The 25,000-nt window shown below is 47.6% G+C and overlaps 1 protein-coding gene across 1 annotated transcript in view; it reads right to left on the reverse strand.

Annotated features, from left to right (window-relative positions):
* znf407 (zinc finger protein 407) overlaps window positions 1–25,000 on the reverse strand; it is a gene marked incomplete at its 5' end in the record, with an annotated part of 348,519 nt that overhangs the window by 107,369 nt on the left and 216,150 nt on the right. Inside the window, one exon of the mRNA XM_083647717.1 lies at window positions 11,945–12,123. Within this exon, the coding sequence (XP_083503843.1) occupies window positions 11,945–12,123 (179 nt within the window). The remainder of the gene's footprint in view (window positions 1–11,944; window positions 12,124–25,000) is intronic.

A 25,000-nucleotide genomic window follows, 5' to 3' on the forward strand; every position in this document is an offset into this window, starting at 1 on the left:
TGCTGTAGTCAGACAGTACAAAAGTTTCCCCTCTATCCCTCCTCCTCCTCTTCCCTTTCTTTTTTTTCACAGGTGTCAGAAGAGATTTCATGGCCTGTGCGTATGTGTGAATTTGCCACACCCCTTTTGAGTGCTAATTTACCCTTTTAGGTTTAATCTCCCCGTGAGTGGCTTTCCTCGCCCTTTAATTAGGCTATGGGGAGTCGACGGCAACACTAAACACACACGCTTAGACTTTGAGACGCACACACACACACACACACACACACACACACACACACACACACACACACACACACACACACACACACACACACACACACACACACACACACACACACACACACACAAACACACACACACTGGAGAAACACACTCACAGACTTGAGACACTCTTTCTGAGACAGTCCTCGTTGGGTCTCTTTCACACTCTGGCTGCACCAGTCACCAAAGCCATAAATGAGAGAGTGAAGAAGAAAGGGCCAAAGTGTGATGCTCTGTACTGGTGAGAAGATAGAGGGAGGCGGTGGAGGTGGCTGGGGCCATGATCTCTGTACTGGTGAGAAGATACAGGGAGGTGGTGGAGGTGGCTGGGGCCATGATCTCTGAACTTTCCCCACTTCCACTCTGTTCATCACAGTTCGAAGCAACATCGCACTGTGGTGGCCCCCATGTGGCAGGGGAGATTCACTAGCTGTTTGAATCGCAGCAGGTTCTGTTAGTGAGGCTGTCTTTCTCTGAATGCAGGATAAATGTTTGTATTTTGCCCATTTCGATTCATTATGCCCTGTGTGTGCTGATGAAGGGACCTAGCAGACACTGGGTGTTTAGAACGCTAAATGTAAAAAGCTCTCATGAACTGGCTAGAGATTGAATCGCTATTGTATTACAGTGATAAAGAGTGGCAAAAATGCACACTTAGTTATATGTATTTATTTATTTTGACTTTAACACCACCAGATAGATGTCTTTGCTCTCTGGACTCTTATCTTGAGCTGCCTCCTCTCGCTCTGCCTATGCCATCTCTTCCAAACACCACCTGCAGAAGCACTAACTTCACACTGGAACTCCTCTCCTCCACTCCCCCCCCCAACCTCCATTCTCTTCCTCCAAACAGAGCGTAGAATTACCCAAACAAAACTGGGCACTAAAGGGGAAAATACAATAACAGCAGCGGCGAGAGTGGCTCGTTATGTTGGAAATAAGAGGGCACTTAATTGGGGTCTGATAGCCTAATAGGCAGCCCCTCTGATTACCAACTCTGCACATTGGCTTCAATTAGCCCGCTGATGAGCAGCCAGGGGATTCAATTATGCTGGGGGAGAAAGAAGGGCCCTAATAGGCCAGTGCATCAGGAAGCATGGGGCTGGACTGGGCTAAAGCAATGCTAATTGGGTGTTTAGTTGGGGAAGTTGAGCCCGTTGTTAATTAGAGATGCCGAGACGTCGGGAGAGCCACCGAACGGACGACACACAGCAGCTAGAGAGGCAAACGAGGAAGACAAGGGTCCTGCACAGCAAAGGGTGGAAAGGTCACAGCGGAGATCTTAGAAGAGCACTTCACCCAGTGAGGGTTTAGATGGAGGAAAACATGTTGGTACTGGGAGCTGTGTTGACTCAAGAAAAGGTCAAGAAGGGGCAAGACGGGCTGGAAGTGAAAATCAACAGTCTGGCCTCGTCTCAATCTGCACTCTTCTACAATTTCCGCCTCTACTTTCTTATCTCTTCACTCCATCCTTCTTGTTCACCTTCTCTCCCTCACTTCCTATTTTTCCTTCTTTCTTCTAGCCATTTTCCTTTTTTTCTTTCTTGCTCATCTCTGGTCATCTCTGCAGGCTGGCAGGCAGGGTTAGCTGTTAGCTGTAGCATGATATATACAGCGTCCATCTCTGCGGACTGGAAGGCAGGGTTAGCTGTTAGCCGTAGCAGGATATGTACAGGCAGCGTTAGCTGTTAGCCGTAGCAGGACATGTACAGGCAGGGTTAGCTGTTAGCCGCAGCAGGACATGTACAGGCAGGGTTAGCTGTTAGCTGTAGCAGGACATGTACAGGCAGGGTTAGCTGTTAGCTGTAGCAGGATATGTACAGGCAGGGTTAGCTGTTAGCTGTAGCAGGATATGTACAGGCAGGGTTAGCTGTTAGCTGTAGCAGGATATGTACAGGCAGGGTTAGCTGTTAGCTGTAGCAGGACATGTACAGGCAGGGTTAGCTGTTAGCCGCAGCAGGACATGTACAGGCAGGGTTAGCTGTTAGCTGTAGCAGGACATGTACAGGCAGGGTTAGCTGTTAGCTGTAGCAGGATATGTACAGGCAGGGTTAGCTGTTAGCTGTAGCAGGATATGTACAGCGTGTCTGACTTGAAGAAGATGGGGGATTGAATTATGGATGAGGCTTTACAGGAGCCGGCGGACTGTCTGGTCCCATATTCACCGTCCCAGACAGGGAGAGCTGCCCTGCCCGTGAGCATCCCCTCAATACGTCACTCACACAAAGTCTGTGTGTGTGTGTTTTGTGCCTATGTGCATATCACAACACACTCCAGTGTCTCAGACAAGGCATTGTTTTCTTGCAAACATACACCGGTTTTGCACCATCCACCTCGTCATCAGCACCCCACAACCAGGAGAGCCTAGGTCAGGAAGACCAGAATCCTATCCTATATCCTATAATAAGAATGAGAAATGTGTGTGTGTGTGTGTGTGTGTGTGTGTCTGTGTGTGCCCATTCTGGCTGGCCACAGCTATGCTGTTTTACGTGCGATCGGGCTGAAACTTTCAGGTGAAAAGAGCACCCGTGCGGGTGACCTGGCGGAGCCGGATTTTTTAATTAGGTGATTGCCCTAATTACCTAATGATGATGTCATCAGTGATGTCATCCTTCCTGGCTGAGGCTATTATAAGTTCAGTGACGATATTAGCAGTGATGTCATCAGTGATGATGTCATCAGTGATGTCATAGAGCAGGCTCGGTCGCTACACAGTGGGGGCGCTGCAGAGAGGTCAAGCCTAGGAATTGAGCGTGCGAATGACTTGAGTTAGCACAATTCTGTCCAGCTGCAGCTGTGCCGTTTTACGTGCGATCGGGCTGAAACTTTCAGGGGTTGTAAAGAGCACCCGTGCGGGTGACCTGATGGAGCCGGATTTATGAATTAGGTGATTGCCCAAATTACCTCGCCCGCCCTGCAGCTCGCACACGCAGCTCGGCTGCTGCGTGGCATCGCATGCCCTATTGGTGCGCGCACAATGTCTCCCTCTCTCCCCCCTCTCTCTCCTCTCCCTCTCCCTCAGTCTCTCTCGTGACTTTGTCTGTGTGTGAGTGAATTCATGACATCACTGATGATGTCATCAGTCTGAGGCTATATAAGTGATGGGAGAATCAGGAAGGAAGCAGAGGGAGATGATGGCTTCCGCCCCTGGGCTGTGCGGGTGACCTGACTGATCTGGATTTTTTAATTAGGTGATTGCCCTAATTGTCATCAGTGATGGATCCGTGATGATGTCATAGAGCGGGCGAGGCCACGATGTGTAGTGGTCATCAGTGATGTCATAAGAGCAAGTTAGCCCGCATAGCGTGAGGGAGCAAGTGAGTACCCACACAGCGGTCGAGCTGCAGGGCGGGTGAGGCCGCGCAGCGGCCGAGCTGCAAGCTGCAGGGCCCCCTCGGCCCGATCAGCACTGTAAATTAATAGGAAGCCAAAGCAAGGAGGAATGGTTTGGATGAATTGCAATTTTTTAGGAGAAGTTTTTCCAGTCTAAAGTGTTCGCCCATGGTCCGCCGCACTTTACACCAGTGTTGGTGGAGTTTAGCACCGTTGTTCTCTTACCAAAAACAATGTAATAACATTGTTATGATTTCAATATCACAACAACATACCACAATGATGAATTTAATCCATCTTTTATGTTTATTATACAGTTGAAAGATGAGCTTGCGTCCTACATCAGCCGATGCCAAACCCACGGTTTGTGTCACAGGAGCAAAAACAAGCGCGTGGCATCGTATCACAGCAGCCATCAAACTGCATGAATACTCAGCCTCAGATTTCCAGAAGTTGGCCCAATGCTCAGACTCGAGGCAGAGGCATGAGGCAGAGGCATGTCACTGGACGTCTATGACTGTATCTCACAATGACTCCAGACTGTAAACAGTTTGTCTGCGGTGGCCTTATATATGAAGCTGGGAAGCAGGAAGTAAAGCGCTGCTCCTCTTGTCTCCGTACTGGATGTATGGATGATGGGAGTGTCAGTCAAGGCCCTCAATAGCCAATCAACAGCTGAGAGGAAGCTGTGGCAGAGTGGCACTGAGGGGAAAGGGAAGGCAAGGAGAAGAGGGAACTAAAGGACGTTTGTTGTGGCTGATGTGTGATAAATGCAGGCAGTTTGGGGGAGTTTTCACGCTTGTCGGAGCGGCTCATTATGCAGGAAACACTGCTCACTCAGCCCACACCACAGCCCAGGATCCAACACTGCTCACTCAGCCCACACCACAGCCCAGGATCCAACACTGCTCACTCAGCCCACACCACAGTCCAGGATCCAACACTGCTCACTCAGCCCACACCACAGCCCAGGATCCAACACTGCTCACTCAGCCCACACCAGCCCAGGATCCAACACTGCTCACTCAGCCCACACCAACCCAGGATCCAACACTGCTCACTCAGCCCACACCGGCCCGGGATCCAACACTGCTCACTCAGCCCACACCGGCCCGGGATCCAACACTGCTCACTCAGCCCACACCAGCCCGGGATCCAACACTGCTCACTCAGCCCACACCACAGCCCAGGATCCAACACTGCTCACTCAGCCCACACCACAGCCCAGGATCCAACACTGCTCACTCAGCCCACACCACAGCCCAGGATCCAACACTGCTCACTCAGCCCACACCACAGCCCAGGATCCAACACTGCTCACTCAGCCCACACCACAGCCCAGGATCCAACACTGCTCACTCAGCCCACACCACAGTCCAGGATCCAACACTGCTCACTCAGCCCACACCACAGCCCAGGATCCAACACTGCTCACTCAGCCCACACCACAGTCCAGGATCCAACACTGCTCACTCAGCCCACACCACAGTCCAGGATCCAACACTGCTCACTCAGCCCACACCACAGCCCAGGATCCAACACTGCTCACTCAGCCCACACCAGCCCGGGATCCGTTTACTGACACGCATGCGACCAACTGTGTGTTCTTCTCTAAATTGCTTAGCAACGCGACACCACTCCCCCCACCAACACCAACACACACACACACACACACACACACACACACACACACACACACACACACACACACACACACACACACACACACACACACACACACACACACACACAGACACACAGACCCCTCGTTGCATGTCCCCTGGGGCACACTCACACTGAGCAGCCGCTTCTCAACTGTAATATCTCAACCAAGACTACACGTGGAGTGTGGAGATGGGAGCGAGGAGGCATTCAAACACAGACACACACTCCCAGAGAGGGACATTTAGAGGTGGGATGAAGGGGCAGAGAGAGAGAGAGAGAGAGAGAGAGAGAGAGAGAGAGAGAGAGAGAGAGAGAGAGAGAGGATACACAGTTTCAGATTTAAAACAATCCAGTTCAGTCCTCAAAGAGAGGCGCTTCTAGGGAAAAACAGGTCCAGATAACACAATAGGGACAGTGAAAGGTGTTCCCCCATGGGGGAATACTCCAATTAACACCCCAAATACAAATGCTAGCCTGGGCTCAGCTTCAAGTTCATGCAGGCAGTTTGTTGAATTAGCATGGGACATAAGGAATAACATACATACAAGGAATAACAGGCACAGAGATAGACACTGATGTAACTGGATTTGCACAATTCATAATGTCTGCCATGCCACATGACCAACAGAGATGCACCCGCCCTGTGGGTTAGACCCCGAGTGCCTCCATGTTGTTTGATTGGGCCAATAAGGGAGGGTTTGCCTCTTCTTATGTCTCCTGATAGGCCACAAAGTTTGATGGTGTTATTAGTGTTGTCACGGTTTTCGGTACTTAGTCGGTACTACATTGTTTTCGGTACTTCGGTACCTGTTTTTGCATGGTACCGAGGGTATTGTTTTTTTTTTTTTTTTTTTTTTTTTTATTCAATAAACAATACTTGAGGGCTACATGCCACTGGTGTTGCACTGTCTGCACTCACTGCCATACAGAGTTGAATGTAAGAAGTAAGCAGAAGCACATTGTTTTGTTTTAAAGTTGAAGGCTACATGCCATTTGTTCATTGGAAATGGTTGCATACTTTAATAAAGGAGAATATGTTGAAGAAATATCAGTCTGTTTTTTTTACCGTGGTACCGAAATTGGTACCGAGTACCGTGGAAATTCACTAGTACCGGTACCGACTACTGAATTATTGGTACCATGACATCACTCGATGTTATGTTAATCCGTTCAGAAGTTATGCCTTTTGATGAGAAGCCAAGACGCTACTGCCGGTCTGCCACGCCCCCTTTCGGCCACTTGGTATGAAAAGCTTATCAGTTCTTCCATGCCCCATGACCAACCTTAAAAAATAAAAAGCTTTCACGCAATTCTATTCATAAGCGCTTGAGATATCTTGCTAACAGACAAACACAGAAACAGATGAATGGGGCCAAAACATAACCTCCAAAGCATCCAAATCTGTTGGTGGAGGTTAAAATCAAGACATACTGTACGCCAAAGAAAGGCTACTGATTTTTTCAGTTGAGCTTAAGCCACATTCACAGGTGGACAGCAGATAAACAAGATACAATCTATGTTCTATGAGTGAAGACAATATTTTCCCAATAAGTCTGCAAACACCAGGCACCCCGTCTCTGATTTTGCGCGATACAGCTCAAAGTACCTGAACCTATGCTGTGGCAGCATCAGCACAATGAACCACCCTGTTCAACTGATTTTACCATCGCACACAGCAGAATGACTTTGTGTGTGTGTGTGTGTGTGTGTGTGTGTGTGTGTGAGTGTGTGTGTGAGTGCGCGTGCGCGTGCGCGCGCATGTTAATGCCTATCATGTGAATGCAACATAAGGCAGGTGACATCAAGATGCAGGTTCACCACCACCAATGCTGACGACTTGATGTCCTATAGGTGTTTTTCAAAGCGCTGCGGTGCATTGTTTTTCCCCCCACATATTTTCCCACATAGAAATGTGTCACATATAACACATTGTTATTAGAAACAGATGTTGATTTTATCGCCGGTGTCTGCGGCTTCTTCCTCGACGTCGACACGGTGTCATATGCGCTGGGATACCAGGACGCATTTGCATGACATACGCACCTGTCCTCCGCAATCCACACTAAGACAACACATCGCTGTAACACAATACCCAAGCAAAACTCAGGAGAGTAATGTTTCATCACACAGAACAGACGGGGAAGCAGGGGAGGGGGGCAGACGGATGCATAACTTAAGTAAAAGCCATCGAAATGCATATTTGTTTACAGATTTGTGTAATAAGGAAAAAATATATGCAAACAAATGAATTTGCCTGTGGTTGTAACTGTGTATTAAGATCATCACTTACAAGGCCAGGTCTCCCCTAGCCCTCTACGGTAGCCATCCATCATGCATTATTAAGGAAAATAGAATCTGCACAAAGCAGCAACAATGCCTTGAAGAAGTTTATTTTTTTATTTTTTGGTGCTAAGCACTAAGCAGCAGATCCAAGCACTCAGCCGATGTTGGCTAATTACAAAGCATTTGATCGCTATGCCCCCAAGATCTGCAATTATAACCTTGGTTGAAAATTAGGGAAATATTTCATAATTAAAATCAGTGGAATGAAGATGCTCTGACAATGCTAATGACGATGACCCACCTGTGTGTGTGTGTGTGTGTGTGTGTGTGTGTGTGTGTGTGTGTGTGAGTGTGTGTGTGTGTGTGTGTGTGTGTGTGTGTGTGTGTGTGTGTGTGTGCGTATGTGTATGTGAGAGAGCTGTTCATTTTAGGTACTGTACATGACAGGAAGTGGATTTAACAAACCCACTGCCCTCCAACCAGAGCTGACCTCGCTGGAGGGAGCAAACAAAGAAATAAGGAAATGTACAGTACCATTTCCCAAGGCTGCACCAATCACAGCACACTTCCAGTGCTATAACTAGAATGAAAGTGATCTCAGATAGCTGATATTTAGTAACTAGAAAGAAAGTGATCTCAGAGGGCTGATATTTAGTAACTAGAAAGAAAGTGATCTCAGAGAGCTGATATTTAGTAACTAGAAAGAAAGTGATCTCAGAGTGATATTTAGTAACTAGAAAGAAAGTGATCTCAGAGTGATATTTAGTAACTAGAAAGAAAGTGATCTCAGAGGGCTGATATTTAGTAACTAGAAAGAAAGTGATCTCAGAGTGATATTTAGTAACTAGAAAGAAAGTGATCTCAGAGGGCTGATATTTAGTAACTAGAAAGAAAGTGATCTCAGAGTGATATTTAGTAACTAGAAAGAAAGTGATCTCAGAGAGCTGATATTTAGTAACTAGAAAGAAAGTGATCTCAGAGTGATATTTAGTAACTAGAAAGAAAGTGATCTCAGAGAGCTGATATTTAGTAACTAGAAAGAAAGTTATCTCAGAGTGATATTTAGTAACTAGAAAGAAAGTGATCTCAGAGAGCTGATATTTAGTAACTAGAAAGAAAGTGATCTCAGAGTGATATTTAGTAACTAGAAAGAAAGTGATCTCAGAGGGCTGATATTTAGTAACTAGAAAGTAAGTGATCTCAGAGTGATATTTAGTAACTAGAAAGAAAGTGATCTCAGAGGGCTGATATTTAGTAACTAGAAAGAAAGTGATCTCAGAGAGCTGATATTTAGTAACTAGAAAGAAAGTGATCTCAGAGTGATATTTAGTAACTAGAAAGAAAGTGATCTCAGAGAGCTGATATTTAGTAACTAGAAAGAAAGTGATCTCAGAGAGCTGATATTTAGTAACTAGAAAGAAAGTGATCTCAGAGAGCTGATATTTAGTAACTAGAAAGAAAGTGATCTCAGAGGGCTGATATTTAGTAACTAGAAAGAAAGTTGTGATCTGATATTTAGGGACGTCACAGCGCTCCGAGGTACCTGTAGCTGCAGCTCTGCTGCAGTGCTATCTACGCTCACATCACACAGGCACCACCACTTCTTCCTGGCCTATCTCTCTGCAGATCGTACAAGGAAGACAATTGTCATTACCATTTTATTAAAATGTGTCCTATCAGCAAGCACCCCCCATGTATCTAACGCCTTTCATTTTTCCTACTTTTTTCACCCTCTAATTCTAATCATCATTCCCCTCCATCACTTGCTGGGTCTAATTCCCTCTCTTCCTCCGTTTGCAAAGGACCTCTGCTTTCATCCTTGAGAAAGGGTTTCAATTCGAAGTGCGACGCTGAATAAAGAAGGGAAAGAGAGAGAGAGAGAGAGAGAGAGAGAGAGAGAGAGAGATATGGAGAGACAGAGCGGCGGCGGAGACGTCCGGATGTCAATCAATGGGGTGCGAGGGTCTGCGAGGGCCCGTGACTCGGGAGCGTTTGATCTGTGTCTTTCAACGGGGGAACAGCGAGAAGGGCCATCACAGACCATTTGCCTCTCGCTGCTGGCCTGGCTGCCACTCTGACAGAGAGCAATCACAAGCAGGTTCATTCAACATCTACCTTCTTAATCTTTTCCCCCCTGTCTCCTTCTTTACGTCTCGTTCTGTCTACTTAGATGAAACGTTGCTCTTTCCACTCCCTCCACTAGCACCCCCACCCCCTGTTTCCTCTCTTCTGAAAGAGGGAGAAATCACACGTGCACTTTCAGTGCGTTTTCAAACCACCTATATCCATTTGCTTCAGGCTTAATCAGGGCAAAAGATGTTGCTTTGTTAGATTTTCACATTGGTTTGGTTACATTTCACAAGGAAATGTTTCAAGTGAACTATAATGTATCAACAAAAGTCACGTGTGAGCAGTCATATCTTACAGCGGTCAGGAATTTATTGTAGGATTGTTTTTTGTTGTTGTTGTTTTTCCCTGGAGGAAAGATGCGCCAACATCAGCTCCATTTAGATCACCACAGTTGCTGCCATTCTTTGGTTGATATCTGTGGTAACTGGTAAACAGTGTGAATTTGAGTGTTTGAAGACAACATCTTGATTGAAAGAAGAAGAGTTACCTCCAGATGACTTTGCAGAACGACTCACAAAACACATCCATAACATATACGGTACTACTTTACACCATGTTTAACCCATAATGCAAAGCGCTTTCTGCAGTTGAGTGGGATCATGGTCAGACCATCAAGTAAAGCCCCAGAGTTGGTTTGGAAATGCACAGAGAAATATCCCTCTGACCTCTCTACAAGGTTTTGGTACAATTGCTATGTTTTGATATGGCCAAATGGACCAAACAAAGGGGTTTGAAATAACTGCTCTCAACTAACTAACTGTGTAAACTAGGGATGCACGATATATCGGTAATCATATTGGTATTATACTATGCGTTCCATCTGATTTATGGGCTTTTCCAAATGTTTTGGAAATAAAGAAATGCATTACTTTTTCCAAATTCATGTGTTTTTTATGTACAAACTTTGATGATCATATAAATGTGTTTTTTATACAGATCATATCGGCATCGGTAAATATTGTTTATCGGTCATAACAGCAATGTTAATATCGGTATCGGCAGAAATGTTCATATCGGTGCATGCCTAGTGAAGACGGCTTTAAGCATGAACAAGCCCTCTTCTCTGCCAAGGGGTGAGCATGTAGGAGGACAACCAGAGGTGAGGGAAGTTGCGGGGGAGAGCACAGGGAGAGGCATCAAGGTGTGCTTGGGTGAGAGGGTAGGGGACAATTGGAAGGAAGGAGGTGTGCAGTAAGGTGAAAGGGTGATGGGGAAAGGGAGGGCAGGAGGTGGGGTTGAAGGAGAACACGGTAGAATAAAGAATAAAGTTCATCCTAGAATTTGGAGGAGGACGCGAATTATGCCAACAATAAGTCTGTTTCAGACATTTAAAAAACTTCAAGAGTCAGCACCTGAGGACACAACCCAGATCCACTTTGTTTCGACAGCCAACAAACCACAGTCTAGCCAGAACCATGTCTTTCCGCTGCATAGTTTAGCGTACACCTCCATATTCCAGTAAAGTCCCTGCCTGGCCTCTCTCCTGTGGTGCCCCCCTCCTTTAGGTAGGGTCAGAGGGATAACAGGATCAAGGCTGTCCTCTCTGCTCCTCTGAAGGACAAGCACTCTGCCGATTGGATTTGGTGGCCTTCAAGGACAAAGGGAGAACACTGGGATACAAAGGAGCCAATAGAGAAGGAACAAGATTTCATCTGTCTCTATGGCCTGAGTGATTGGCAGGGACGGCCAGACCAGCAATCTTTGAGTGCTGCCTCTTTGTGGCTGCTTGCCCTCCATCAGCAGTGAATAGCCAGGGCTCCATCCACCAACAAAGACACACCAGAGTCTTCTGGAAGATCTGACCCCTGGTGCAGTCAGGTGGTTTATTCAATTCTGTGTGATAATGCATTCAAACTTTGGTTTGTTTTGTGTGTGCACAATAAGGTGGAATGCAAGGTGGAAGGCAAGAGTTTAGAGAAGCAATCTAGTGACTTGAGGGTCATCGGTTCAAATCCCTGCAACAGCTGGGGAAATGGGAATGTAGAAAGTCAATGAATAATGCTTTCCCAGTTACTGTTGGGGCACCCTTGCGCAAGGCACTTAACCTCCACCTGCTCCAGTGGCCAACAGGAGAAAACTGTGATTGAACCAGGCAGCTCCCAGATGTGAATGTGTGTAACCATGAAAGTGATGAAATGCATTGCTGGAAAGAAGAAACTTAGGACAAGCAGCATACTTGTTTAGCTGTCGTTTTCCATGATTCCAGACTTTTCTGACACCATTTATATACAGTACGTCTGTAAGCATGCAGGTGTGTACAGTACGTTACCTGCATGCAGGTAGGCGAGGTCTGGGTTCTCGATGTCAGGGTGATGCTCCTTTAGGTGGTTGCGGAACTCCATGGGGGAGTTGGTGGCGTAGTCACCTTTGGGACAGTTATACATCTTAACTCCCTCGTGTTTCCCCGTCTGGAGAATGTGCTTCCGGATGTTCTCAGCACAGTTAGATCTAAGGGAGACAAACAAAGAGAAAATACTTCATTCCTTTTTGAGTCAAACAAAGATTAAAAGATGAACATGCTTTTTTTTTACGTTTTGCTGAGCCCCCCTCACTCCAAGCATATTATTTATAGATTTGTGTACCTGTTTGATGATTGTATCAGGGCCTCCACTGAGAGGATTAGAGAGGCATGGCAGGAGGAACTTGGTGTTGAGTTGTCTGAATTTATTTGGGACAGGAGTCTTTCTGTGGTCCAACTTTGCTCAATTAACAGCAGACACCAGCTGATTATATTTAAAGTCACTCATCGACTTCACTATTCCAAGTCTAGATTGCACAGGATCTAGCCTTCTGTCTCACCACTATGTGATAGGTGTCAAGTGTTAGAGGGCACACTGTCACACGCTTTTTGGTTTTCACTATCCGGATTCTGGACCAAAATATTTGACTGGTACTCTAAGGCCTATGGAACAGCCCTTCAGCCGGAGGCAGAACTTGCCATCTTCGGCTGTTCTGAATCTTCTCTACTCCTCCCTACGGCTGTGCAGCAATCTCTGACGCAGGGGATGACTGTCGTCAAGAGACTCATTCTAAAGGAGTGGAAGTCTCACTCTCCACCATCTTTTCAGTTGTGGCTGACGCACATGGTTTCGGTTGTGCGCATGGAGAGACTCAGGTACATGAGGGCGAACTCACTTTGGAAGATCTCGACTATTTGGGACCCGTTCCTGGACTACTTTGACCAGGTTAGAAATGAGTGACTCATCCAGCTACTTTAAAGGACTCCTTAATTTATTATTATTATTATTATTATTATTATTATTATTATTATTATTATTTTACCTAAGCACCTTACACGTCTGGTAGCGCACTGTGTTGTAATGTTGGTATGTGTTTTTTTTTGTTTGTTTTTTTGTGTGTGTATCTGAGTTTGTTTCACTTTTGTTCTGAAAATTGAAAAAAAAAAAAAAAAAAAAAAAAATATATATATATATATATATATATAAAAAAAAGATTAAAAGATGAGAGTCATGTGGGGGGAAATACAAGATAAATGGCTGGCAATGTTCCCATGGTAGGTTCAATGTTCCCATGGTAGGTTCAATGTTCCCATGGTAGGTTCAATGTTCCCATGGTAGGTTCAATGTTCCCATGGTAGGTTCAATGTTCCCATGGTAAGTTCAATGTTCCCATGGTAGGTTCGCTGGACTAACATTTTTATTTTGTTGCAATGATGACAAAAAGAAAGAAAGAAACATAGAGCTGAAGTCAAGCTGGGCTTTGGAGCTGAGGGACCAGGCGTGTTTGGAGCTGAGGGACCAGGCGTGTTTGGAGCTGAGGGACCAGGCGTGTTTGGACAGACTCTCAAAGCATCCACTGACTAAATATGCCTCTGTGATATAGGCCCACGGCCAGCCAATGGCTGATAAAGCCTGCGTTCACAGCCAGCCAATGGCTGATAAAGCCTGCGTTCACACCAGCCAATGGCTGATAAAGCCTGCGTTCACAGACAGCAAAACACAACTGCTTACACATATTTGCGTACATGTACAAAGTCTTTGATCTTCTGTCATGCGTCTGCGTATCTTTGAGATATTTTCTCTCCTTCCAGTTGTTCTGTTTAGTGTGTAACGGTGCTGGAAGCTGTGGCTGACTACTGCTGTGAGAGCGTGTGAGTGTGTACAGACCTAGTGAATGCATTAGAGATATGTCTTTAGACATCCGTGCTGCAGTATGTATCTTTTGCGGCTGTATGAAAGGTAAGGGATTAGTGTTTTGTGTTTTGTGTGAGTGTGTGTGTGTGTGTGTGTCTTTTGGCTGGTCAGATAGGGCAGGGCAGGCAGTGAGCTACTGCAGGGTGTAGGATGTAATGATGTCAGCTCAGAGAGTCACACACAGCCCCTTCCTGATTAATGATGCTGCCTGACCTGCTCCCAGGCCCTATCTAAACCTGCCCACGGACACACACACACACACACACACACACACACACACGTACGTACGTAGTGAAACACGTGCACATACGTACCTATACAGAGACATAAACAAACATACACCTCAGTTTACAAACAAAAATAAAACATAAAATAAAAATCTCAAGTGCACAAGTGCACACAGAGGCACAGATGATATGAAGCAAACAGATCCATAACAACACACATGCACAAGAACACACATCATGCATCATGCAAGCAAGCATGTGCAGTGTAGATCAGTTTCACACACACACACACACACACACACACACACACACACACACACACACACACACACACACACACACACACACACACACACACAGGCAGCATCATGTGTTGATGGATGGGGCACTCGTGCTGGGTTTGGACCTGACATTCTCGGACAGTATAATACGCAATTACTCTCCCTTATCACCTTGGCCGGGACAATAAAGCCTTACGGTGCCATAGCTCACGCCAGCCAAGGAGAGAATTTGTTTTCACTTTTGCAGAGACACCTCTCTCCATCATGGGGCCACAGTCCATCCCCTGGCCGGCCACACCGGGGCCCCTCCTATGAGACACCTCTCTCCATCATGGGGCCACAGTCCATCCCCTGGCCGGCCACACCGGGGCCCCTCCTATGAGACACCTCTCTCCATCATGGGGCCACAGTCCATCCCCTGGCCGGCCACACCGGGGCCCCTCCTATGAGACACCTCTCTCCATCATGGGGCCACAGTCCATCCCCTGGCCGGCCACACCGGGGCCCCTCCTATGGCCTAAAAACACATGCCTGGCCCTCACTGGGCTACTGTACAGTACATGCTGGAGGAAATACTTAACCACAGTCACCGGTGAACAATGAGGGCTCTTCACAAAGCTGAGGACCGGCTCAATGTTATGTTGTGATGCTACGCTCTAAATAATAAAATGAAGAACACTATTTTTACAGCAATAATCTATAAAATGTCACATTAATGAATGATTTATTGCTCAGATCAGATTTTTTTGTTTGGCTGTTTTAAATTGTGGCCAATATCTGTGCTTCCTGGTGGCTCACCTAGTAGCATGCATACCACAGAGGCTCAGTCCTTTGTGCAGGCCGACCCGAGGTCCTTTGCCGCATGTCATCCCCTCTCTCTCTCCCCACCTTTCCTGTCTGCCTAACTGTCCTGTCTAAATGAAATCGAAAATGCCCCAAAAATAATCTAAACAAAAAACATTTTTTTTTGGCCAATATCAGGTTCTAGTGTGAACTGATCACAGTCCTGGACTGACCCGCAAAAGAACAATAACTGTAGCAAAGACATCACACCAAAAGCGCACTGTAAAACAAGCAGGTGATCCAACCACGACTGCATCATTGTTTTGAGTCTTTAGCTTCTTTAAACTTGGCTTTAAGGCTCATAACTGACACTGGAGCCACGTTCTTCTGTGGTCCCATTCGGCCATTTCTTTCTATATGCTTTCAAACAGACCAGTTATGATACGACCCCTCAAGTCTTGCTTGTACAGAAAATACTTGAGGTCCCTCCACTGACTGCTCCATCACAGCAGAGCTGTCTTCCATCTTTGTATTCACCAAGTGACTCCCGCCAGTGCAGAATTGTGACGAATGTCAATTTAGAGTGACGTAAAAGTCGCATGAATTCTGATACGTTCAGACTGAGCTCGCATTTCAAAAAATCAGATCTGAATCTGATTTAGGACCACATATGAAAGTGGCACGAATCAGAATTGAAAAGTTCAGATTCCATGTGATTTTGTGTTGTTCACACAGTCTGACCTGAGTCACTCAAGCTGTGTTCACACCGAGATATTTATTTTTCGCTCTGTCGCTTGATTCAACCCTTTGGAATCGCTCTGTCGCTGTGATTAAATCGCTCATCAACAGGCACACGAATTGACGGACATGTGGGGGATATAACGTTACGCAATGTCATGCTGTTTGTCCACTACGAGCCCCCGTCGTTGTTTACAAGCTAAGCCTATCAGCGTGCTCCTAATGCGAGCTCCATACCGGTAGTACAGACTTCACTTCATGTCAGCTGTCAGCCTGTCAATGCGGTTTGTTGCCACACAATAAACCAGCGGTTTGTTCCAAGCCAGTGTGATCCTTGACTCGCTCTCACACGGCAGCCAATCAGCGTTGAACAGCGAGCGACTGATGCCAGCGTATTTTCGCTCGAGTTGGGATATTTCATCTCGGGCGACGAGCGTATTTTCTCCCTATCGCTCTGTCTCTGCCGCTCGGACGCCCAGCGATTTTTCTCCCGGCGAATATACGCTCAATCGCTTGTTTGCATTGACTTTGTATGTAAACTCGACGCCAGCGAAAAACTTTAATAGGTCGGTGTGAACGCAGCTTTAGGGGTGGTGGGTGGGTGCTCTTTTGCCTGCAGTGTGAATGTAGCCTATAGAGGGAATGCACCGATGCCACGCCCCCTCCCGAACACGCCCCCTCAGCCGGACTGAGCAGCACTGAGTGAAATTTCCAAAACAAACGTGGCTTCCGCCAGGGGTAGTAGCGAAACCACGGCTAATATAAACGATTATCTGCTTAAATTAAAGGCAGTTGGACTCGAATGTGACCCTTACAGCTTGCCAAAGAACCAGTGGTCCATGGACGTAGACATGTGGCCAGGAATAGGGTTTCCTGACATTTATATGTACTTAATATCGACACCGGGGAAATACACAAACGAAAAAGAAAAATATAGCATACGCTGTCACTAACACACGCTAGCTTTGTTCAATCATAGTGAACACTGTCACTCATGTAACGTTATATCTGTGCAGGTAAAACACAGCCAGAGAATGAATGAGCCCTCATTGAAACCCTGGATAGCTGCAGAGAATACCGGGACCGTTTCATTAGCTTTCGGCAGCCTGTAAAAAGATACCTCCGACGCCTTGTTGAATCTATTTTTACAGTCAATGGCACAACAGCACTTTCCCATTTTCGTTGTTTTCTCGCGGAAGCTGAACGCTAAACACCGTGACCCGGCGGCGCCACCTGGCTTGTTTAGACGTTTTGACACTCACTGCAGCTGAGTGGGCGTACCCGCACTGACTGTCGCGTCCGTGACGTCACGTGCATTCCCTCTATACTTCAGCCAATAACCATATTAAAGCTTTTATATTTGCTGTTCTAAACACCCGGTGCCTGGTAGTCTTTGCTGGAGATCCTCTGCCATGTTTTACATGCGTTTAACATTTCTGGTTTGTTTGGTATAAACAGAACTGGTTAGTTAACATGAGCAGTGATAACCACCATGGCTGATCAGACAAAAAAAGAAAAGAAAAAGAAAAAAGAGCGCCACCTGTAGAAATCAAACATCATCTACAGAAAGTCCACGGTGTGCCACGTCACACTGCGGTGTGCCACGTCACACTGCGGTGTGCCACGTCACACTGCGGTGTGCCACGTCACACTGCGGTGTGCCGCGTCACACTGCGGTGTGCCACGTCACACTGAGGTGTGCTGCGTCACACTGCGGTGTGCCACGTCACACTGCGGTGTGCCACGTCACACTGCGGTGTGCCACGTCACACTGCGGTGTGCCACGTCACACTGCGGTGTGCCGCGTCACACTGCGGTGTGCCACGTCACACTGAGGTGTGCTGCGTCACACTCACACTGCGGTGTGCCACGTCACACTGAGGTGTGCTGCGTCACACTCACACTGCGGTGTGCCACGTCACACTGAGGTGTGCTGCGTCACACTGCGGTGTGCCACGTCACACTGAGGTGTGCTGCGTCACACTGCGGTGTGCCACGTCACACTGAGGTGTGCTGCGTCACACTGCGGTGTGCCACGTCACACTGAGGTGTGCTGCGTCACACTGCGGTGTGCCACGTCACACTGAGGTGTGCTGCGTCACACTGCGGTGTGCCACGTCACACTGAGGTGTGCTGCGTCACACTCACACTGCGGTGTGCCACGTCACACTGAGGTGTGCTGCGTCACACTCACACTGCGGTGTGCCACGTCACACTGCGGTGTGCTGCGTCACACTCACACTGCGGTGTGCCACGTCACACTGAGGTGTGCTGCGTCACACTCACACTGCGGTGTGCCACGTCACACTGCGGTGTGCTGCGTCACACTCACACTGCGGTGTGCCACGTCACACTGAGGTGTGCTGCGTCACACTGCGGTGTGCCACGTCACACTGAGGTGTGCTGCGTCACACTCACACTGCGGTGTGCCACGTCACACTGAGGTGTGCTGCGTCACACTCACACTGCGGTGTGCCACGTCACACTGCGGTGTGCTGCGTCACACTCACACTGCGGTGTGCCACGTCACACTGCGGTGTTCTGCGTCACACTCACACTGCGGTGTGTCACGTCACACTGCGGTGCCACGTCACACTCACACTGCGGTGTGTCACGTCACACTGCGGTGTGCCACGTCACACTGCGGTGCCACGTCACACTGCGGTGCCACGTCACACTGCGGTGTGCCACGTCACACTGCGGTGCCACGTCACACTCACACTGCGGTGTGCCACGTCACACTGCGGTGCGCCATGTCACACTGCGGTACGCCACACTGCGGTGCCACGTCACACTCACACTGCGGTGTGCCACGTCACACTGCGGTGTGCCACGTCACACTGCGGTGTGCCACGTCACACTGCGGTGTGCCACGTCACACTGCGGTGTGCCACGTCACACTGCGGTGCCACGTCACACTCACACTGCGGTGTGCCACGTCACACTGCAGTGTGCCACGTCACACTGCGGTGTGCCACGTCACACGGCGGTGCCACGTCACACTCACACTGCGGTGTGTCACGTCACACTGCGGTGCGCCACGTCACACTGCGGTGTGTCACGTCACACTGCGGTGTGCCACGTCACACTGCGGTGTGCCACGTCACACTGCGGTGTGTCACGTCACACTGCGGTGTGTCACGTCACACTGCGGTGTGTCACGTCACACTGCGGTGTGCCACGTCACACTGCGGTGTGTCACGTCACACTGCGGTGTGCCACGTCACACTGCGGTGTGCCACGTCACACTGCGGTGTGCCACGTCACACTGCGGTGTGCCACGTCACACTGCGGTGTGCCACGTCACACTGCGGTGTGTCACGTCACACTGCGGTGTGTCACGTCACACTGCGGTGTGCCACGTCACACTGCGGTGTGTCACGTCACACTGCGGTGCCACGTCACACTGCGGTGTGTCACGTCACACTGCGGTGTGTCACGTCACACTGCGGTGTGCCACGTCACACTGCGGTGTGCCACGTCACACTGCGGTGTGTCACGTCACACTGCGGTGTGTCACGTCACACTGCGGTGTGCCACGTCACACTGCGGTGCCACGTCACACTGCGGTGTGCCACGTCACACTGCGGTGCCACGTCACACTGCGGTGCGCCACGTCACACTGCGGTGTGCCACGTCACACTGCGGTGTGCCACGTCACACTGCGGTGTGTCACGTCACACTGCGGTGTGCCACGTCACACTGCGGTGTGTCACGTCACACTGCGGTGTGCCACGTCACACTGCGGTGTGTCACGTCACACTGCGGTGCGCCACGTCACACTGCGGTGTGTCACGTCACACTGCGGTGTGCCACGTCACACTGCGGTGTGCCACGTCACACTGCGGTGCGCCACGTCACACTGCGGTGTGCCACGTCACACTGCGGTGTGTCACGTCACACTGCGGTGTGCCACGTCACACTGCGGTGTGTCACGTCACACTGCGGTGTGCCACGTCACACTGCGGTGTGTCACGTCACACTGCGGTGCGCCACGTCACACTGCGGTGTGCCACGTCACACTGCGGTGCGCCACGTCACACTGCGGTGTGCCACGTCACACTGCGGTGCCACGTCACACTGCGGTGTGCCACGTCGTGTGTTGATCTCTGGGAAGTGCAGTGCCGAAACACTACAGAGACTGTTTCACAACAAAGATGGAGACCAAAGAACGTGGTGTTCAACCTGGGGTCCGTAACCCCTAGGGGGTGCGCAGAGGTACTGCAGGGGATCTGAAATGTTTTGTCAAAGTAGTTTGTGAAAATAAATAGACAGACAAAAAATTATAATATTGAGTAAACTCCAAGCATTAATAGGCAATAATAAGCCACTTTTTGACAAAAATGATTGACAAAGCGAATCTGATGAAGCAATATGCTTTTTCAATGTAATCTATTAATAAAAAGAATTGTCAATCCTGATATCCTGGATCCTGCGCTGGATTCTAAATATTTTTATAGGCGACGTTTAAAATGCAACACAGTTTTATTTATTTTCTCTATCAACCAAGGACTGAAAAAGGTTGAATATCCCTGGCTTAGCACCAAGGATATTGCAAAAGTTAGGGGAAAAAAAACACACTTTCAGGCCACATTTTGTCTTGATCGATGTAAAACAAAATGCATCAAGTCTAATTAATCAGCACAATGGGAGAAAAAAAGTGTCTAAATGAGTCAAAACTTCTTCCTGTGTTTCATCCATTGAGTGATGGTACATGCAGACGTGCGTAAGCCCCAATGTTTACACATATTCCCAATCACTAATCCCGCTAATTAATTGGTACATATTGTTTTGATTACATTGTTATCACCCATCACTAGCATAACGATAACAGGTTCACAGACACATCACCGCTGCATCTGTTGACTGTTTATCTACATAAGGGGGGGGTGGGGATATACAGATTGTGAGTGATGAACTGTCACATGCTTATGAATTATCGTAAATTATGGTGCTAAAAAATGCATTTAATACGACAAATGAACTGATTTCTTATTCGGGAGCAGCAGCATAAATAGATAAAATTTGAAGCAGAGCTAAAAGGTTCTAAAGAGAGCGCGGGTGGATTCCTAGGGGGGCCATGCTATCTCTCAGATATGCTAATGGCGTAATTGTCATATTAAAACAACACAACGTGCGTTTAGGAGTCAGCAGGTGTCACAGTTAGTGAAAGCCCACACCAGCCCTCCTACTATACACCATATTAATTAGTCCAACACTGTTTCAACTTCCTCCCCCATCCACGCACTCACCATGGGAATCAGCCATACTGACGCTCGACGGATATATCACCCGATCGCTTCTTTCTCGCTCAGCTCGCCCCTTTATTTTATCCATTTCCATATTCCTCCTCCCAACCAGCGTATGGTAATGGGAGAGGTGTAATTGAGAGGCGCTTCGTTAGAGAAGATTTAAATGTGTGTCTTTGTGTGTGTTAAGAGTTGGGGTTGGCGTGTGTGTGTGTGCGGGGGGGGGGGGGGGGGGGGTGTGTGTGTGTGTGTGTGTGTGTATATGGATCTGCGCTGGCTTCTATGCCAAGGGAGCCCAGTCATCATCATTAATGCTTCCCTTCTCCCCTCCTCCCCTCCCTTCACTTCACAAGGTCGCCGGCCTTCCTGGCATTGACGGCAAGCGTGTCGTCCTCAAAGCCGCCGTCACCCCCAAATTGAAAGAGTCTATTTTCGCGGGTAGATTGAAACGCCTTCCATAAACAACGGTAGTCCTCTGAGGATGGCAATGCGGCAGAAGTCAGAGGCTAGATATCAATTAGACCGTTTAAGATGCCACTGTGGCTCTAATGAGAAAAATAAAAATTGAGAACAATAGAAATCATCACTTAAACACTGAAGCGAAGAAGTTTTGTCGGCCTGCATAAATAGGCGGAGAATAGTCAAATAGACGCGGTTAATTGACAGCACCAGGACTCCCAGTGCAATATCATTAGAATATTTACCACTGTTCCCTAACTATAATTATCCCTCTCTATTATCTATCTCTGTCTGAATAATAGATGAGTGGCATTTGATACATCATTCACTCCCCACTCATTTACATGCATTTGAGGAGTAAGCTTGATGGAGATAACATGGTATCAAGTGGGATCCATAGATGTCACAGCTGGCATCAACATCTCCTGTTATGGATATATTAATAGTGCAAATCATATGTATATCCACAAATCAGCCGAAAACATTTCTATAATAATTAAGCAATCACACGACGGCTTCGTTTGACTAAGTTGGAGCTAGATATCTTTTACAACGGCGCCATATTTTTTTCCATAAGCCTAGCTCATATTGAAAGGTCAAGCGCACTAACTCATCTGGTAGCTCCTTATCTCGGTCAGGCCACTAGAGACGGCGGGGTTTTAAACATGCATTCAGAGTGTAAGAGCAGGGCGGAGGCTAGGCCCCTCATGACCGTCTGTGGCCCCACATTCAATTCCTCATCCTCACATTAGCAAGCCAGCGGGGCTTTTCCCTCTCTCCCCAGCCTCCCTTCTCCTGCCAGCCACCCCCCTTCCCTCCCCTCTGAACCCCTCAGTGCCCCTGGGGCCACCAAAAATGTTAATTGGGCTTCTAATTTGCTGTTTCATTTGCCACGATCTGTAATGATCATTTAGTATCAGCGCCGGAACAATGGGGCCAAGGAACATTTGGCCCGTTCTGGTGTTCCTTGGACTCTGCATGAAGCTCAGAATATTCACTGACTAGCCTATAGACAGTATCTAGAGCTTATATATATACACTGACTACCCTATAGACCACACATACGGCAACATACGGCCCGACCGGCACCCCCTGTGTGGCCCGCGATGGAATTGCAAAAAAAATAAATTACAATGCACCTGAACGCAACATGCAAGATACACGCTGAATATGTTTCCAAATGTTCATGTCATTCTGGCCGATACTCAAACTAGCTGATAGGACCCCACTTCAAACAAACCGAACTATCCCTTTAAAATTGACAACCAGTCCGCAACTTTTTTTCCCATCTATCTACCGGTCCATCTATCTACCGGTCCATCTATCTACCGGTCCATCTATCTACCGGTCCGCGGCACAAAAAAGGTTGGGAACCCCTGACCTAAGGCATCCATTGGTACCAACCATGTCATGCTAGCTTGTCGGGAAGGGGCTCCAAAGTTAGACATTAAAAAAAACATTTTCAAAGGGTCCCTTGACACCTCAAGATATCTGGATGAAAATCTCTCCTGCTGTTAAATGTGGAGAACTGAGGAAGATGCTGCTGTTCAATGTACAAAATTAAGTTATTTTTTTACTTTAACTCATTGAGTGCCATGGACGAGTATGTTCGTCATTTCGTTTAGTAACGTAGAGTGCCAAGGACGAGTATGTTCGTCAATTGCGTTTTTTGACGGTGGGACGTGGATCAAAGCCTCAGGCATCTCCTGTACAAATATGGGAGCTATTGAAGGTGTATAACCTATTTTACGGACTCATTAGGTGGCGACAGTGCTCTCCAGATTACAGAAAGGTCCGGAAAACAGCAGGAAAAAGCCGTGATCAAAGAGAAACCGATGCATGCTGCAGCCAGAGCCATATAGATTGCTCTGTCTGCAGCTGACGTTGGCTGCGAACACAGTCAATCCGCGCCCACAACTGAGCTCCTATGCCTCTGTCTGTCTGTCTGCATATAGTTTCTCCACACGATTACCCGCCAGAAAGGCAGCACCCGACGCCGAAGGGCCAAACCTTTCCCTGCAGTCCGGTTTGGCATTTCCGTGTCGCGCTGGGAGCCGCCCGCCGCACAAAAACGGAGCGCTCCGAAAATAGACTGGGTGCGTTAGGCTGTGTGTTAGTGTGGGGAGGAGTTTGCAGCTGAGGGGGGGAGAGGGGGGTGGGGCACGCAGGCACCACACAACTACACCACGTCACTACATCAGAAAATATTAGCTAGAGTCAGTGAATGTGCTTGAAATGCTTTATTTCACAAAAGGCTGAATATCTCAGCTTATAATTTGAAACCTGTCTTTTTGCTCAAAACAGCCTATCTTCTCCGGCTCATAACTAAAGAACGGAAAATGGCATCATCGTTCTTTCTGTTCGGTGTTTACATAGTAATATCACACAATATTCTGTGGGCCTCGAGAAATCACTGAAAATGCTCTGAAACTCTGGCACTGGGAGCGTCCGTTCTCCAAAAGTGGTTGGCACTCAATGAGTTAAATGTGAAATAATATTTTTATTGTTTACAAGAAATATGTCAGAAAGTAAACGACTGTATACTATCAGGTCTTTTTGGAAGTTGATTTTATTTATTATTTTTAGTAAAACAAAACGGAACAACTGAGAGTTTATATAGGCTATCATAGTCCAATTAAAAATGAATGCACAAATATAAGACGATAGGTGACAGCGCATTTGGTGTGTGTGGGTGTGTGGGGGGGTGCTCCTATATCATAAAAGTGGGCCTGACAGAAAAAAGTTTGGGAACCACTGCATTATACCAAGAATGAAATTCTGGGGGAAACACTGAGTCTTGCAATTGTCAGGCTTTTTGGTTTGGGATCGGTATCAGCAGCTTGCTTCAATGGGAAAATATTGACATTGGCCTTCAAACCCCGTATCAGTCAAACTCTGTAGAGCAGACATACTGTAGGCAGGCAGGATGCTACTTCTCACAGGCAGCTGCCTGACACCTAGCTCATTTTTGGGCATGACACACTGAAAATATTGTCTATCAGCACAGCAGCTTCAATCCAAAAGTATTGCTATCAGTCTCACCCACACCGGTCGATTCCTAGTATATACACACACACACACACACACACACACACACACACACACACACACACACACACACACACACACACACACACACACACACACACACACACACACACACACACACACGTACAGTACATAACACAAGAAACACCTAGTGAGAACTTTTGGCAGAGCTTCAAAGCTCTTTACTGTACTAAGATATCATTAGCACAAGGTGACATGATCCTTTGATAATCGCATAATAATAGCCCCAACTACGATTATTACATCTCAGCAGTGCGTTTTTTTTTTCTAGGTCAGACTGCGTGCAAAAGACAGATGAAATGAGCGGAGTGCTACGACGCAGCGGAGCAGGTGTGGAAGCCACCACAATGACTTTGTCACAGAGG

This window comes from Poromitra crassiceps (genome assembly GCF_964638095.1).
Source record: "Poromitra crassiceps genome assembly, chromosome: 1".
In the NCBI taxonomy this organism is placed as follows: domain Eukaryota; kingdom Metazoa; phylum Chordata; class Actinopteri; order Beryciformes; family Melamphaidae; genus Poromitra; species Poromitra crassiceps.